Source organism: Poromitra crassiceps (genome assembly GCF_964638095.1).
Source record: "Poromitra crassiceps genome assembly, chromosome: 12".
Lineage (NCBI taxonomy): Eukaryota > Metazoa > Chordata > Actinopteri > Beryciformes > Melamphaidae > Poromitra > Poromitra crassiceps.
In genome coordinates, this window is record NC_139632.1 from 13,677,606 (window position 1) to 13,693,400 (window position 15,795).

A 15,795-nucleotide genomic window follows, 5' to 3' on the forward strand; every position below is an offset into this window, starting at 1 on the left:
GTTTCGCAAATAACGTTTCTCTTAAGGAGCGCTGATTTGCTCAGCTCGTTGGTTCAAAGTGAAGCAAAGCGCTAGCGTCTTGTTAACTGCTTTATGTGGTCAGTGTGGGGCTCGCAGCTTCCACGCTGGGCCTCCAGCAGACTCCAGCACATTCTATGGAAAGAATTACTTCCTGGTTTCGCTGTTTTCTTAGGCTGGACGTGGGGGCCTGGGAATAGCTCAACTTTCCAAATATAACTGCCACATGTTGATACGTTTTGGCAGTCGCTGGCATCTTGGGGGAACACTCCCATGTTAGCGGTGGCTGCTTGTGGATTAGTCGGCTCTGCGCGCCAAGGTTGCGGGTTCTTATCCAAGCGGGGAGTATATATATATATGGACCGTCTGTGCTAGCTCAAGTATAACTTTGTCTGGATAAAAGCTACATTTGCTATAATGTCATACATTAAGTAGCATTTAGTGAGCGGAAATGTTAGCATTTTTCTGAAGCACTTAGATATGGTGCACAAACATAGCACATATGCTACGTGTGTGAACTATGAGTCTGTCTGCCGTTGCTGCTTAATGTATGCATGCTTTTCCAGTGAGGCAGGCGAGTTCAGCTGAGGAACTTTTCAGTCCGCTTCCTGCCATGACATGCAGCTCTGCATGGTGCCGAGTAAGTAACGCAGGCTCAGGCTGTCTGTCTCTGACAGCACGCCTGTGCCAGCACTGTGGAGCAGCCTAATATATATGGAACTGTAAACAGTTTTATTGGTGGGATGTTTACTTGACCTTCAGGTAGTTAAATCGTCTGCCCCGGCCCGCCACTTGTTGAGAGGAGGACCGGTGTCCTTTTTCCAAAATGTTATGTCGTGCATTCTTCCAACTGGATTCTGAAAACCAAGGAGCTCGATCCCTGAGCACTGTGGAAATCCTGTGTGTTTCCTATAAGGCAATGAGGTCCAGGTTCTTCTGGATTTCTGAAGGGCTGCTTGACACGGGTTAGCAATCAACGAGTGGCCAGTACTGCTAACCACTTCAGTGTTATCTGGCACTGGTTCACAGTCTGAAGTGAACACAAGACTCAAGCTGTTTGAAGAGCCTTATGGAAGGCAGAATACACTCTGTAATCAAACAATGGCTTCCTGGACGGCATCACGCTCACTCACATACTGTTTAGCACTGACTCACATACTGTTTAGCACTGACTCACATGCTGTTTAGCACTGACTCACATAGTGTTTAGCACTGACAGGGCTCACTGTGATCAATGTCTACCAGTTCAATGGCCTTTACATATCTCCTCATGTCAGGCTGGTTTGCAGCCATCTTTGCATGCCAGGTCTTATGGTGAAAGATTACCACACACATACTCACTCCTCTGTCTCTCTCTCCAAACTCCTCTCTCCGCTCTCCTCTCCCTCTTCTCTCTCTCCAGTCTCTCCACTCTTCTCGCTTCTCCTTCAATCTCTCCTCTCTCTCTATCTCCTCTCTCTGCACTCCACTCTCTCTACACTCCTCTCTCTCTTCTCTCCTCTCTCTGCACTCCTCTCTCTTCTCTCCACTCTCCAGTCTCTTCTTACTCTTCTCTCCCTACTAGTCTCTTCTCCGTCTTCTCTCTCTTCTCCCTCTCTCTGACCTTTCTTCCCCTCCCTCCTCTCTTTTACGATCGTGTCCATCTTCTCTCCTCCCTCCCTCTGACCTTTCTTCCCCTCCCTCTCCTCTCTTTTATGATCGTGTTTTATTATTATGCTTCTTCATATGAGATTGTTCCATTCTGTTTATTGATTGTGCTGACACTTTCTCTGTAAAGACATGCTTGTGTGGACTAGGGCTATACACACACACACACACACACACACACACACACACACACACACACACACACACACACACACACACACACACACACACACACACACACACACACACACACACACACACACACACACACACACAGTGTATTGAGCTGCAGTGTCAAGAATAACTTCCAGTGCGCCTCAGCAGCATCGTGCACCTCATTAGCCCAATGCCCTGGAATGAACCAGTAATTAGCTCCCTGGTCTTTGGCTTGTCCCCGATCCATCTCTAAATATCCCTCTGATGTTTCCTTAGGAAAGAAGTGTCATCTAGGTTTTGCAGCAGTACTGCCTGTTGACACTGACAGTGGGATTTACTGTCTTTTCCAGGTGAGAGAAGTCATGTGATCTAAATTGAATGTTTATTGCCTGAAACCTGGGTGTCATTTTTTCTCCGTAATTTTATGGGAAACTAGCAGTGCACTTGGAGAGTGCAGACCTCCACCAAGGCCAATACAGCACTCTGCTATGATATGCACATTCTGTCAGTGGGATCAGTGGGGGGGAACGCAAAAACATCATGCCAGAGCTGTTGCATGTCATGATGATGCCAGAGCTGTTGCATGTCATGATGATGCCAGAGCTGTTGCATGACATGATGCCAGAGCTGTTGCATGTCATGATGCCAGAGCTGTTGCATGTCATCATGATGCCAGAGCTGTTGCATGTCATGATGATGCCAGAGCTGTTGCATGACATGATGCCAGAGCTGTTGCATGTCATGATGCCAGAGCTGTTGCATGTCATCATGATGCCAGAGCTGTTGCATGTCATGATGCCAGAGCTGTTGCATGTCATCATGATGCCAGAGCTGTTGCATGTCATGATGCCAGAGCTGTTGCATGTCATGATGCCAGAGCTGTTGCATGTCATCATGATGCCAGAGCTGTTGCATGTCATGATGATGCCAGAGCTGTTGCATGTCATGATGCCAGAGCTGTTGCATGTCATGATGATGCCAGAGCTGTTGCATCTCATCATGATGCCAGAGCTGTTGCATGTCATGATGCCAGAGCTGTTGCATGTCATGATGATGCCAGAGCTGTTGCATGTCATCATGATGCCAGAGCTGTTGCATGTCATCATGATGCCAGAGCTGTTGCATGTCATGATGATGCCAGAGCTGTTGCATGTCATCATGATGCCAGAGCTGTTGCATGTCATGATGCCAGAGCTGTTGCATGTCATGATGCCAGAGCTGTTGCATGTCATCATGATGCCAGAGCTGTTGCATGTCATCATGATGCCAGAGCTGTTGCATGTCATGATGCCAGAGCTGTTGCATGTCATCATGATGCCAGAGCTGTTGCATGTCATCATGATGCCAGAGCTGTTGCATGTCATGATGCTAGAGCTGTTGCATGTCATCATGATGCCAGAGCTGTTGCATGTCATCATGATGCCAGAGCTGTTGCATGTCATGATGATGCCAGAGCTGTTGCATGTCATCATGATGCCAGAGCTGTTGCATGTCATGATGCCAGAGCTGTTGCATGTCATGATGCCAGAGCTGTTGCATGTCATCATGATGCCAGAGCTGTTGCATGTCATGATGCCAGAGCTGTTGCATGTCATCATGATGCCAGAGCTGTTGCATGTCATGATGCCAGAGCTGTTGCATGTCATCATGATGCCAGAGCTGTTGCATGTCATCATGATGCCAGAGCTGTTGCATGTCATGATGCCAGAGCTGTTGCATGTCATCATGATGCCAGAGCTGTTGCATGTCATGATGATGCCAGAGCTGTTGCATGTCATCATGATGCCAGAGCTGTTGCATGTCATGATGCCAGAGCTGTTGCATGTCATGATGCCAGAGCTGTTGCATGACATCATGATGCCAGAGCTGTTGCATATCATGATGCCAGAGCTGTTGCATGTCATCATGATGCCAGAGCTGTTGCATATCATGATGCCAGAGCTGTTGCATGTCATCATGATGCCAGAGCTGTTGCATGTCATCATGATGCCAGAGCTGTTGCATATCATGATGCCAGAGCTGTTGCATGTCATCATGATGCCAGAGCTGTTGCATGTCATGATGCCAGAGCTGTTGCATGTCATCATGATGCCAGAGCTGTTGCATGTCATCATGATGCCAGAGCTGTTGCATGTCATGATGCCAGAGCTGTTGCATGTCATCATGATGCCAGAGCTGTTGCATGTCATCATGATGCCAGAGCTGTTGCATGTCATCATGATGCCAGAGCTGTTGCATATCATGATGCCAGAGCTGTTGCATGTCATCATGATGCCAGAGCTGTTGCATGTCATGATGCCAGAGCTGTTGCATGTCATCATGATGCCAGAGCTGTTGCATGACATGATGCCAGAGCTGTTGCATGTCATCATGATGCCAGAGCTGTTGCATGTCATCATGATGCCAGAGCTGTTGCATGTCATCATGATGCCAGAGCTGTTGCATATCATGATGCCAGAGCTGTTGCATGTCATCATGATGCCAGAGCTGTTGCATGTCATGATGCCAGAGCTGTTGCATATCATGATCAAATGTCCACTTGGACTCAAGGATGAACTGATTTCGGTCGTCGAAGGTCAAAGTGCAAGGTCACTATGACCTCACGAACGCCATTTTCAAGCTCGTTAACGCAATATCCCAGGAACGCCAGCACAGGAAGTCATCAGGTTCTGTGCCGCTGTTCCTGTTGACATAGACAGCGATCACACCCTCCGGTCTCCTCTCTACATCAGCACCGCCAACCACCACCTGGACTGCTTCCGCCTGCTGCTCCAGGTCGCAGGCGTTCTGACCAGTGCCGCGGCTTCTCGCCTGCTGCGTGAGGTGCTGAGGCGCAGGTGTGACACAACCTTCGCCCGGCTGCTCCTGACCTGGACCACGGCGCCGACCCGGCCCTGGTGACCTGGGAGCAGGCAGGGCTGGAGCTGGAGGTGAGGGCAGATCTCGAGGCGCTCAGGGTCTTTCTGGAGGCCAGGAGATGTCCTCGCAGTCTGGCACACCGCACGTGTGTCAGATCCAGATCCGCCAAGTGCTGGGCACACATCGCCTGAACCAAGTCCACTCTCTACCACTAACACAGGCGATGAAGGACTTTGTGCTCCGCGAGAACTGACTTGAAGAGGAGACTTGAGAGAGGAAGGAGAACAAAGAAGCAAGTTAGAGCCCTCTAGCCCAGATGTTTGCTAATATCGAGCGTACTGTAGCTTGTCATTTCTTCAAAGTGGAATCTCCCTGTAATCAGATGCCAGAGAAAGAAACCCCAAAAGTCGTCCGATTCAACTCATCTCAACCAGCAGTAGCACCTAAATGATCATTTTCCGAGATTGTTCTTCCAGTGATACGATCCTTTAGTACTGATATCCAGATTATTCATGATTCAAGGCCTCTGACATTGCTGACATACCTTTTACAAAGCATTGTTAATATATGAAGTTAGCTAGGTGGATGTTATCTATTCTTGGAAACGGCCTGTTGGATTTGAGTCGTCCATTCTCCTCACCTCCTAAGTGGATCGGTGTGTGTGTGTGTGTGTGTGTGTGTGTGTGTGTGTGCTCATGTGTGAGGAAGAGCCAACAGAGCAGCTCCTTGTCGTGACTCGTGTCCTATCTTGCCGTTTCCTGATTCACAGTCCCCACAGATGGTTTCATTTAGGTTTTTTTTTCTAGGTGTGTGTGTGTGTGTGTGTGTGTGCGTGTGTGTCTATGTGGCTGTGTGCTTGCTGCTAACATCTTCCTGATACTCCACCACCACAAACATTCTCCAGAGTGTGTTTGACCATATAAGGCGTGCGTCCATGGCAGCCGGAGAATGCACAGTGGATGACTAAGGAAGGGGCATGGCTGAGGAGCGAGCTAGCTAGAGAGACACAGAGAAAGACAGTAGAGAGAGACACACACACACAGAGAGAAAGACAGGAGAGAGAGAGAGAGAACGCTTGTCCCGAAGGAAAGAATGAAAGGAGGAAATGAGAGGATGTCGGACAGCTCACTTTCTTTCATTTTTTTTATCCCCATTTTGTAAACTCATGTTTGAGTCTTTCCTGCCCTTAAAGGTTATTCGCTCCACTCAGCTTGAAACTTTTTCTGCCAAAAGTATCGATACGTATCAATCTAAAACATTTGAAACAGATACAAGATACAATACTAAAAATATTTGAAACGGACACAATAGCAACAGTATCGATCGATACCAGTGCTTTCTCTGAATGAAAAATCAAACGTACTACAGATTTTCCCCTCCCTGTAATTGGTGGGTTCTGTTGCTTCAACAAGCTCAAAGTGTTCTGATAGGCTGATGACTGGAGCAGGGGCAATCGTATAGTTTTATCGGGCCTAGATTATGGAGAAGCATGCGTCTGTCTGTTGAAAGTTGGCATCGGTATCGAAGCTAGAAATTGTAGTATCATCATGACAACCCTATCTAAAACCATGATCTTTGCTCGGCTCGGGATACTTTTCCGTCAGCCTGATTCACAGATATCTATAATATGGACACAGGACTGCCTGTGTGTCTATAAGGGGAATCCCCCCTGCTGTGGCTGTGGAAACCTGAGGAGATGGACACCAGGTCACAATCACATACGTTTGATTGTTTGTGCATCTATACTATCCTGCCATTGTTTCAGTTTGCTAAAGCCCTGCTTTCTGTGTTTGTGTTGCTTGACAACCAAACTTTTACTGGGCAGGAAGGAATAGGCAGTTGCTAGCTGGCAATTACATGTGTGTATGTGTGTGTGAGAGAGAAAGTGTGTGTGTGTGTGTGTGTGTGTGTGTGTGTGTGTGTGTGTGTGTGTGTGTGTGTGTGTGTGTGTGTGTGTGTGTGTGTGTGTGTGTGTGTGTGTGTGTATGTGTGCGTGCGTGTGCGTCCGTGCGTGTACTTGTGTGTGTGTGTGTATGCGTGCGTGCACTTGTGTGTGTTTGTGTGTGTATATGTTTGTAGAGTGTGTCTGGAACTGTTTTACAGCGTCTGATGTGCCTGTGTGTGTAGCTGACCTGACGCTCATGAATAGACTGTTTGTTTGTATGTGAAGGGCATTCTCTCTGCTGGCCCATTGCTTCACATCAGGAAATAACACGGCCTGTTGTTTCAGGCTGGTTCTGTTCAACATGTACTGTGGACAGATACAGACCTGTGTGTGCTGTGGACACGCTGCATGGGACATTCTGACGGATTTGTGGCCTTTTCATTCAGTCCTTCTGGGGTTGGGTTTTCCTCTGTCGGTCATCTGCACCGAGTCTCATTCAACAGATATTTCCTGTCTCATATCGACTAGCAAAGCTCCATCCAGAAGGGCAGCACCAGAGAGAGACCAGAGAGGGGGGGAGAGAGAGACCAGAGAGGGGGGGAGAGAGACACCAGAGAGGGGGGGAGAGAGACACCAGAGAGGGGGGGAGAGAGAGACCAGAGAGGGGGGAGAGAGAGACCAGAGAGGGGGGAGAGAGAGACCAGAGAGGGGGGAGAGAGAGAGACCAGAGAGGGGGGGAGAGAGACCAGAGAGGGGGGGAGAGAGAGACCAGAGAGGGGGGGGAGAGAGACCAGAGAGGGGGGGAGAGAGAGACCAGAGAGGGGGGGGAGAGAGAGACCAGAGAGGGGGGGGAGAGACCAGAGAGGGGGGGGAGAGAGACCAGAGAGGGGGGGAGAGAGAGACCAGAGAGGGGGGAGAGAGAGAGACCAGAGAGGGGGGGAGAGAGAGACCAGAGAGGGGGGAGAGAGAGAGACCAGAGAGGGGGGGAGAGAGACCAGAGAGGGGGGAGAGAGAGAGAGGCAGAGGATGGTGGGAACGATTGAGAGAGAGTGAGTGAGGAGGAGGAGGAGGAGGAGGGGGAGGAAAGACTGACTGGCTCCGACCCAGTCAGTCAGCAGCATACGATGATGGAGAGAAACAAAAAGAAGAGAGAGAGAGAGAGAGAGAGAGACCTGTAGCAGCTGCCAGCCAGCAGGAAACCGTGCCTTCCTTTCCTGAAATGTTCAGTCTATGACAGAATGGAATTGCGCCCGGCACAAATAGACTCACGTAGGCTTTTCCACTGCGCCGTTACTTAGCTCTCTCTACTGTCGCCTCTCACGGTGCATGCCCGCGCCGTCACAACCACACAAGTCGTTTGAAGTTGCAGTCGGCCCGCCCCTCCCCGCCATGGTGCTGCAGCTTGATTGGCTGTCTTTTGCGGTCTTTCCGTTTGAAATTTTGAATTTGGCCCCTCCTCTTGTCACTGTCATCGTGTTGCCAGGTATCCCAGCATGCTTTGGAAGGCGATGACAGACGCATCCAATACACTTTAGCCCTGTTCCAAACCGCTCCCTATTACAGAAATAGTAGATTATAGTGCGTTGGCCGTTTTGTACTAGTGTCCGAATTCTCAACTGTTAATTTGATTCACTATATAGTCCACTGTAAAATACCCACAATGCAGAGCGGTTTCTAGTGAAGAGAGAATGTACCCTAACCCTACAATTTCTCCCATAAACTCATTGATCATTCCCCATATACTGTAGTTCACTATATGATCAACACTACATGGGGAATAGTGAGTGAGTGAACCACTCCCAACACGGCTAATAAATGTGCACCTGGCGACCTCAAACTTGTGTCGTGGTGGTGGGTAGGCACTGTAGGGCTGCAACTAACAATTATTTTCATTATCGATTAATCTGTTGATTATTTTTGATTCGATTAATCGAATATGTTTGGTCTATAAAATCTCAGAAAATGGTGAAAAATGTCAGTGTTTCCCAAATCCCAAGATGACATGACATGACATGACAAGGTGGAATCTGAGAATTTTGGCTTTTATTCTTAACAAATTACTCAAAACAATTAATCGATTATCATAGTTGAGATGAGATTAATAGATTAATAGATAGATTAATTTTCTGTCGATCGACTAATCAATGAATGGTTGCAGCGCTAATGCACTGTCATTCCTCCCCTTCTCTTTGATCTGTTTGAGTGTTTTAGTCTCTTACCTGTAAAGTGAATGACTGTCACATTGCCTGGCTGATGGACTTGTGGGCTAGCCTGGTAAACCAGCCGGTCACGTGAACTCTCATTTCACTTCGTTCCCATCTGGCCTCCGGCCCTGGGAGGGTTTCTGCAGAAACTGCAAAGCGTCCGAGCCAATCAGCGACCCGCCTCGTAGTTGACATCGTAAACCGGCCAATCAGGAACGCCACTAGCAAAACAAGAATGGCCGCCTCCTTGCCTGTCCGCCTCGAGGAGTAATGTCAACGTTCATTGAGTTTAAACAGCCATACAGTGCAGTTATTGCAGAAATAGACTCAATAACAACAATTAAACAAGTACAGGAGTTTACAACAGCTGAGTTTCTCGGCAGAGAATGTGTTTTTGCCGTTCTCCCGAGTGGATTTGGGTTTGACTGGATCCAACGGTGGTTGGCTGAAGGGGTTGTCTGTCAAGGCAAGTAGACCCGCCCACTGCTAAACACTGTGTGAAAGCTTCAGGCCAGACGGTCTGGTAGAACGAAATTAAATGTGAGTTCACGTGACCGGCTGGTTTACCAGGCTACTTGTGGGCCCAATGACAAGCTAATAATGATGACTCCCTCACTGACCTACTAACTCTGCTGCCCTACAAATATGTGGAGAATAAATAGTCTTTTTGTCTAAGCAAAGCCTGCGGCCTGCGGTGAGTGGAAGTTGTGAAGTTGAGTATTCTCTTCTTCAACAGATAATTCAGCATGAGGGTAGCACAGAGGTGCAGCAGTGTAGTTCTGGTTGTGGCAGAATATACTATCTATCAATGGGCAGAACCTGTGAGTAAAAAAAGTATTGATTATCCAGTTAGTGCCGTTTTTTGCTGTTACAAACCAACAACCAACAAACTTTCAAACTCCCCCTCCTGCCTTTGCCATGACTTTTAAAGGTTAAATAAATAATGTGAGCATGTCAAACTCAGCTTAAGGCTTCCTTGAGCACTAGGAAAAGCGCTATATAAATCTGATTTATTATTATTATTATTATTATTAAGGCTGGGTGATAGGGTTGAAATCAATATCGTGATAATCATAAGGATTGTTTCCCCCAGATATTGATATATATCACGATATGGCTCATGTATGCAAACTCAAATGCGTATCACATTGAAATGATTGGTAATGTTAGGGTGTGATATCAAAACAAAACTTGATATTTTCGAATAATATTCCTTATGTTTCATACCTCATGTTGAGTTTTTGAATAACATTTGCTCGTTATCATCCGTTTAGACAGCATAATTGTGTATCGCGATATCACAAAATCACCATTTGATCATGATATGGTTCCACTGAAAGACGATGATAGTGAATTTTCGCCCAGCCTGACTTTGGACAGATAATAGCTTGTGTCCAGTTTGGACACAACAGTTTGGCTCTGTTTGAATGGGGCTTCCCAGGGGGTGCTGGTTGGATAAACTCCCTGACTAACTGAAAGGAAATGCCTGTATGCTCGGCTGTCTGTTTGCTTTCTTTTTCTCCCTCTGCCTTTGATTGTTGACCAAGGGCAGATGAGACGAAGCCCACTTTGTCCTCCCGCTTGGCCCGGTTCTGCTCGCTCAGCGGCCCGGAAATTGACTTTTTTTTGTAAACGTTTCATTCATGGCTTAAAAACCCTGCTATATCTTCTGATGTTCAACTGGATTACATTTCCAGCCAGACTCAGCAGTTAGTTACTTGTGTTTCTTGAGCGACCGTCTACGAAGAATACTTGCATAAAAAGATCTCCAGCTGTCTCATATTCGCTTATTATTCACCAGCGCCACTCGGCTATTGATTTGTGAAACGTGATCGGCCCCAGAGAGCGCTCTGAGATGAGCTGGCTGTGTCTGGGTTTCCTCATGGTACACATGGAATTCATTCCTTTTTAATTCGGCTCAATTTCCTTCAAAGCGCTTCATGTGAATTGAACAACATTAGGCCCTCGGGGGAACTTGTCTGCGACGGGGAGTTTACTTGAGCTTGATGACTGTGCAGTTCATGCATAGATACTGAGGAATAAGGTGAATCATCTCACTGTCTGGCACAATGCTTATGTGCAACTGAAATACTTTATGGCATTTATCAAGTATTTCAAAGTGAAAAGTTCTAGGCGTCGTTGTCCACTAATCAGAAGGTCGGTGGTTCGATCCCTGGTTCCTCCAGTCCGCATGTTGAAGTGTCCTCCTTGGGCATGATACTGAACCTCAAATTGCTCCCGATGGTTGCGCCAGCCCAGCACCCTTCGTGGTGGTACTGTAGCTTGCCCCCATCCGGTGTATGAATGTGTGTGTGAATGGGTGAATGTAGGCATGTGTTTTAAAGCACTTTGAGTGGTCGGTAGACTAGAAAAGCACTATATAATGTAAATGCAGTCCTTTTACCATTACCATTTACTATCCAAAAGACATGTATCTGTCTTATTTAAAAAAAAAAGTAGATTATCCACTCTAAGGCTATAAAACTGTCATTTCATCAACTAAAGATTTAAGCATAAAAAATTCCAGAATTTATTCCACTTTTTTTCCTGAAACATTTTGTCAGGACTTTGTCAGGATTTTGTCAGTAAACAACAGATAACTCATCTTGCAGTAAAACTGATGAAATATGAACGATGTCTGTTCAGATATTCAGTCCTTGGTGGAGAGTTCAAGAGTTCAAGCACTTGGTGGGTCAGAACCGTGGATCAGCACGCCGCCTCTGAGAGCCAGTGTGTCTGGCCTCCTGATGCTGGCAGAGGTCCAGAGGCTGGAGAAACCACCACGCTGCTCAGACCATCACCAAACAAACTTTCCCTCTCTGATTCTTCTCTCGCCCCCCCCCCCCCCCCCCCCCCCGGTCTTGTTTCCATCTCCCCCTCCAACACTGTCCTCTCCTTCCCTCATCTTGAAAAATACGATGATAATAAAGTCTCTTTTTTATCATGCACTTTTTGCTTTTATGCGTTACAAGCCATAAAACAATAATGAATTAAATATGCAAGACATTGATGAATCGAAAATCATTCCACAAATTTCCCAGTGTGTTGATTCTGTCAGTGAGAATGATGTGTTAGCAAAAAAAAATTGTCCGCTCATCGAGCTGATAACAGCTCTGGGACAGCTGTTCACAAGTATCTAAAAGTGTTCAATTAACTCTGATGCTGGAAACACTGGCACAGCGCTGATTCTGACTGAAATTGATATGATTAAAACCAGGCTCCAGATTGCTGTCCTCCTTTCTGTCCAGCTGTCCCTATTTCTGTTCCTATTTTTGTCCCAACTGTGGCTCTTTCTTCTCTCCACCTCCCTCTTTGTGTCTTTCGCTGCTCTTCCTGTTATGAGGTAGAGGGGAAGGGCGGGGGGGAGACCGACTTGGATGATTTTAACAGTTGACTGAATGAGCGACTGAACTGATCTCTTGCTGTTTGTCTTCCTGGCAGGCGGAGGGCGATGTAGCAGCTCTGAACCGTAGGATCCAGCTGGTGGAGGAAGAGCTGGACCGGGCCCAGGAGAGGCTCGCCACCGCCCTGCAGAAGCTGGAGGAGGCTGAGAAGGCCGCAGACGAGAGCGAGAGGTCAGCACGCTTCACCTTAAGCTGAGCTCTGATCAACACGGGGAAAGTGGCCCAGTGTGCTGAGGCGTGTGGAATGTAACAGTGATGTCCTCCTGATGCTGATTTATTTTGCACATGTCCGAAAACTGTAAACAGTTGTGCAGCCATTCATTTAGTTTGACAGTTATTGAGAGTTGATCTGAGTGAAGTTGTGGACCAGTGATGTCATTCATGCACAAATTACATCACTGGTCCACAACTTAACTCAAATCAACTCAACTCCCAATAACTGTCAAACTAAATGAATGTCGGATATGTGTGAGATCATGTGCAAAATAAATCGGCATTGTTTTTTGGTGGCGTTCTCCTTTTAAGGTGATGATGCACAGGCAATTCTTTAGGGAAAATTTGTCAATGAAAACAATGTTTCAGTTTGAAAGATAGACGAGCTTGATTGGAGAGCAAACGTTGCTGTCAAGTTTTTCATCATCAGAGGCAAGAAAATTGGTCAGGTGAGCTGTGGTCCAGCTGCTACTAAAATAGTAAAAACTAGGAAATAATAGCCGTTTACTTTTATTTAACATTTAATCTAGCTAGCTTTTGGATGCCAGAGCCAAATATAAGACTATAACACACGTGATGAAATTCCAGTGGATAACCGTGATCAAATGATTCAATCACATTTTCAGTAGAACAGGAGGCGATGGTCACAGTGATGGTAGCAGTATGTAGTTTCATCCATTTTCACATTTTCTATTTGGGCAGCCAGTTACCATTGCCCATTGCTCGCCTCATACTCATAAAGATTTGGCTGTGGAATGGAAATGGAGTCAAGCGTGTTTGTGCATGAGTGCATGTAATACCATTCACATGAGACGCCTCAAAATAATATGTTATAAAAGCTTATTTTTGGGCATTATTATGTACATTTGGAAACATGCATCTCTCTATCCTGCGACCAGAGGGATGAAGGTGATTGAGAACCGAGCGATGAAGGACGAGGAGAAGATGGAGATCCAGGAGATGCAGCTGAAGGAAGCCAAACACATCGCTGAGGAGGCCGACCGCAAATACGAGGAGGTGAGACTGTTAGAGCGAGGAGGAGGTGAGACTGTTAACGCGAGGAGGAGGTGAGACTGTCAGAGCGAGGAGGTGAGACTGTGATGTTGTTTCACAGAGACACAGGCATTTGAGATTTGACACGCACAGCGGCAGAGGCATTTGAGTTAGACAGATTAATCACGGAGGGAGCGGAAAGGAAATCCATATATGGTCATTGGTCGCAGCCGGTCAGTCAGAGCCGGTCAATCGGAGCGGGTCGGAGCCAATGGCAGAGCTTACAGGGAGCGGAAAGAGATTTTCTTCCGCTGACGTCTTTCTTTGACTTATTAAACTTTTAATTGCATGTGGAGACAGTGTGCGGGGGTTTATTCTTGTACCGTGTCGGGTTTTGCCCTTCTCCGACGCACCTGTTGAGCCTAGGTGTGCGAAAGCTTTTTTCCTTCAACTTCCGCTGACGTCTGAAATGAAAATACAGACCAATGGCAGAGCTTATACCAGCAGTCTGTTTCCATGCAGCCAGACTTTTTAAACCTTTATTGTAGGATTTTCAACGTAAACACATTCATTACATGAACAACTCAGCAGGAGTATTTTTTTTTAATGGGGTCACAGGACATCATCATCAACCATAAAATAAATATACAAATATACAGAGACAGCGATGGAGGGCACATAATTATATTGTTGTTCCATCTAGTACAGGGCTCCACATTCTGATGAATACTTCCATCTTGTTCTTATTAGAGAACCTCAACCTCTCCAAGTGCAACATATTCATCCACTCTCTTATCCACATATCATAACAATAATTTGGCCCCCCATGGTCTGACTTCCACATAAGTAGAATAGGTTTTCTTGCTACAACCAATGAAAAGGCCCGATCTTCATGTTTGTTTGCTATAGGTGCAGCCAGACTTCTCTCCTGGCAGGGAGGGAAGTCTGGCAGGCGAGACTAGATGTGAAAAGCTGAGGAATAAGTAAGCTGAGTAATGAATCATTAAGCAGCTGACTTGGCTTTGGTGTGTTTAGGTTTGGCTCTATATCCTGCTGCACTCAGCACACTGCCCACTGAGAGCTCCTAAAGTCAATCAAGACTTTGAGCTTACCTGCTACTCAGTGCAATTGCTGCTTACAGTAGGAATGTGTATCATATTATTGTATGTTGTTTGTCTGTTTGTCTCTATGCTGTTTTGTTGGTCAGGTCAGGTCAGAGAAATATTTAATCTCAATGTGACTACATTAATGGTGGTTAAACAAATAACTAAACATGTAGCCCCTGGAGCCTGATGATGAAGCTCCCGTGGAAGTTGGAGTGAACTCCACTTCAGCGTTTGTAGTCGTTCCCTCCCCCACTTTATCTTTATTATTTCTACTGTGCTTTCAATGATGTCCCAAAGAAAACGACATCTAATGTTCTCTGTTTGTCCCAGGTGGCTCGCAAGCTGGTGATCCTGGAGGGAGAGCTGGAGAGAGCTGAGGAGAGGGCCGAAGTCTCAGAACTGTAAGCCCAATTAAAACACACACACACACACACACACACACACACACACACACCCCTTTACCTTTGACTGAAGCTAAGCATTTGTCTGTGTCTCTCTCCGTAGTAAAGCCAGTGACTTGGAGGAGGAGCTGAAAAATGTGACCAACAACCTAAAGTCCTTAGAGGCCCAGTCTGAGAAGGTGAGTGTGTGTTGCTGCATGCCAGTGATGTGAATAGCAAGGCAAGGACTAGAACCTGGAACCCATCACGGTGTTTGCTGTTCTGTTATGGTTCAATCATAGGACAATATTTGAAGTAAATTTAGAGTAGGTTTCATTCCAAAATACTATATATCCCAGTTTGAAAAAGTAATGTATCTGTTGTTTATAGCTCAATATTTAAAAAAACAAAAACCCTGATCATTACATAATCTAACATTTTACTGTCCCAAATGGAAAGGGTTATCTGATAACTATAGTAATATTCAATAGTGAGTTTTATTTTCATGTCAGTTCGGCCCTACTAGCAACCCAACCATTTATTTCTGCTCGTTTTGTTTAGATCGGCGGTTTCCAACCTTTTCTGACTCATGGCCCACTTAAAAATCTCAAAAATGATTTGATCTCAACTTTAGATCAAAGCCCAAATCTATCTAAAGACATGAGCTCATTTGATACCTAGCTGTTATAATTGTATGGTTGCAGAAAACATCATCTATTATACTGTAATTTGTCTATTTAAACTGCAATAATCTCCAAACACAACTAGACATATAGCTGATCCACCACCACCACCACCTGACCAACTGGCCTATATTGTAGGTGGCCTATATTGTAGGTGTTGTGTTGTCGTTTATCTGAAGCAGCAGCAGCCGCCAGTAGAGACCTGCAGTACATTCTCCCCCTTCACAACATTCCTCCCCAGGCACAG

At 46.2% G+C, this 15,795-nt stretch overlaps 1 protein-coding gene across 2 annotated transcripts in view; it reads left to right on the forward strand.

The window, feature by feature from the left end:
• tpm4a (tropomyosin 4a) overlaps positions 1 to 15,795 on the forward strand; it is a 39,803-nt gene that overhangs the window by 18,945 nt on the left and 5,063 nt on the right. For both annotated transcript variants that reach the window (XM_083647944.1, XM_083647945.1), the window contains 4 exons: positions 12,211 to 12,344; positions 13,286 to 13,403; positions 14,816 to 14,886; positions 14,990 to 15,065. In XM_083647944.1, coding sequence (XP_083504070.1) covers positions 12,211 to 12,344; positions 13,286 to 13,403; positions 14,816 to 14,886; positions 14,990 to 15,065 — 399 coding nt within the window. The remainder of the gene's footprint in view (positions 1 to 12,210; positions 12,345 to 13,285; positions 13,404 to 14,815; positions 14,887 to 14,989; positions 15,066 to 15,795) is intronic.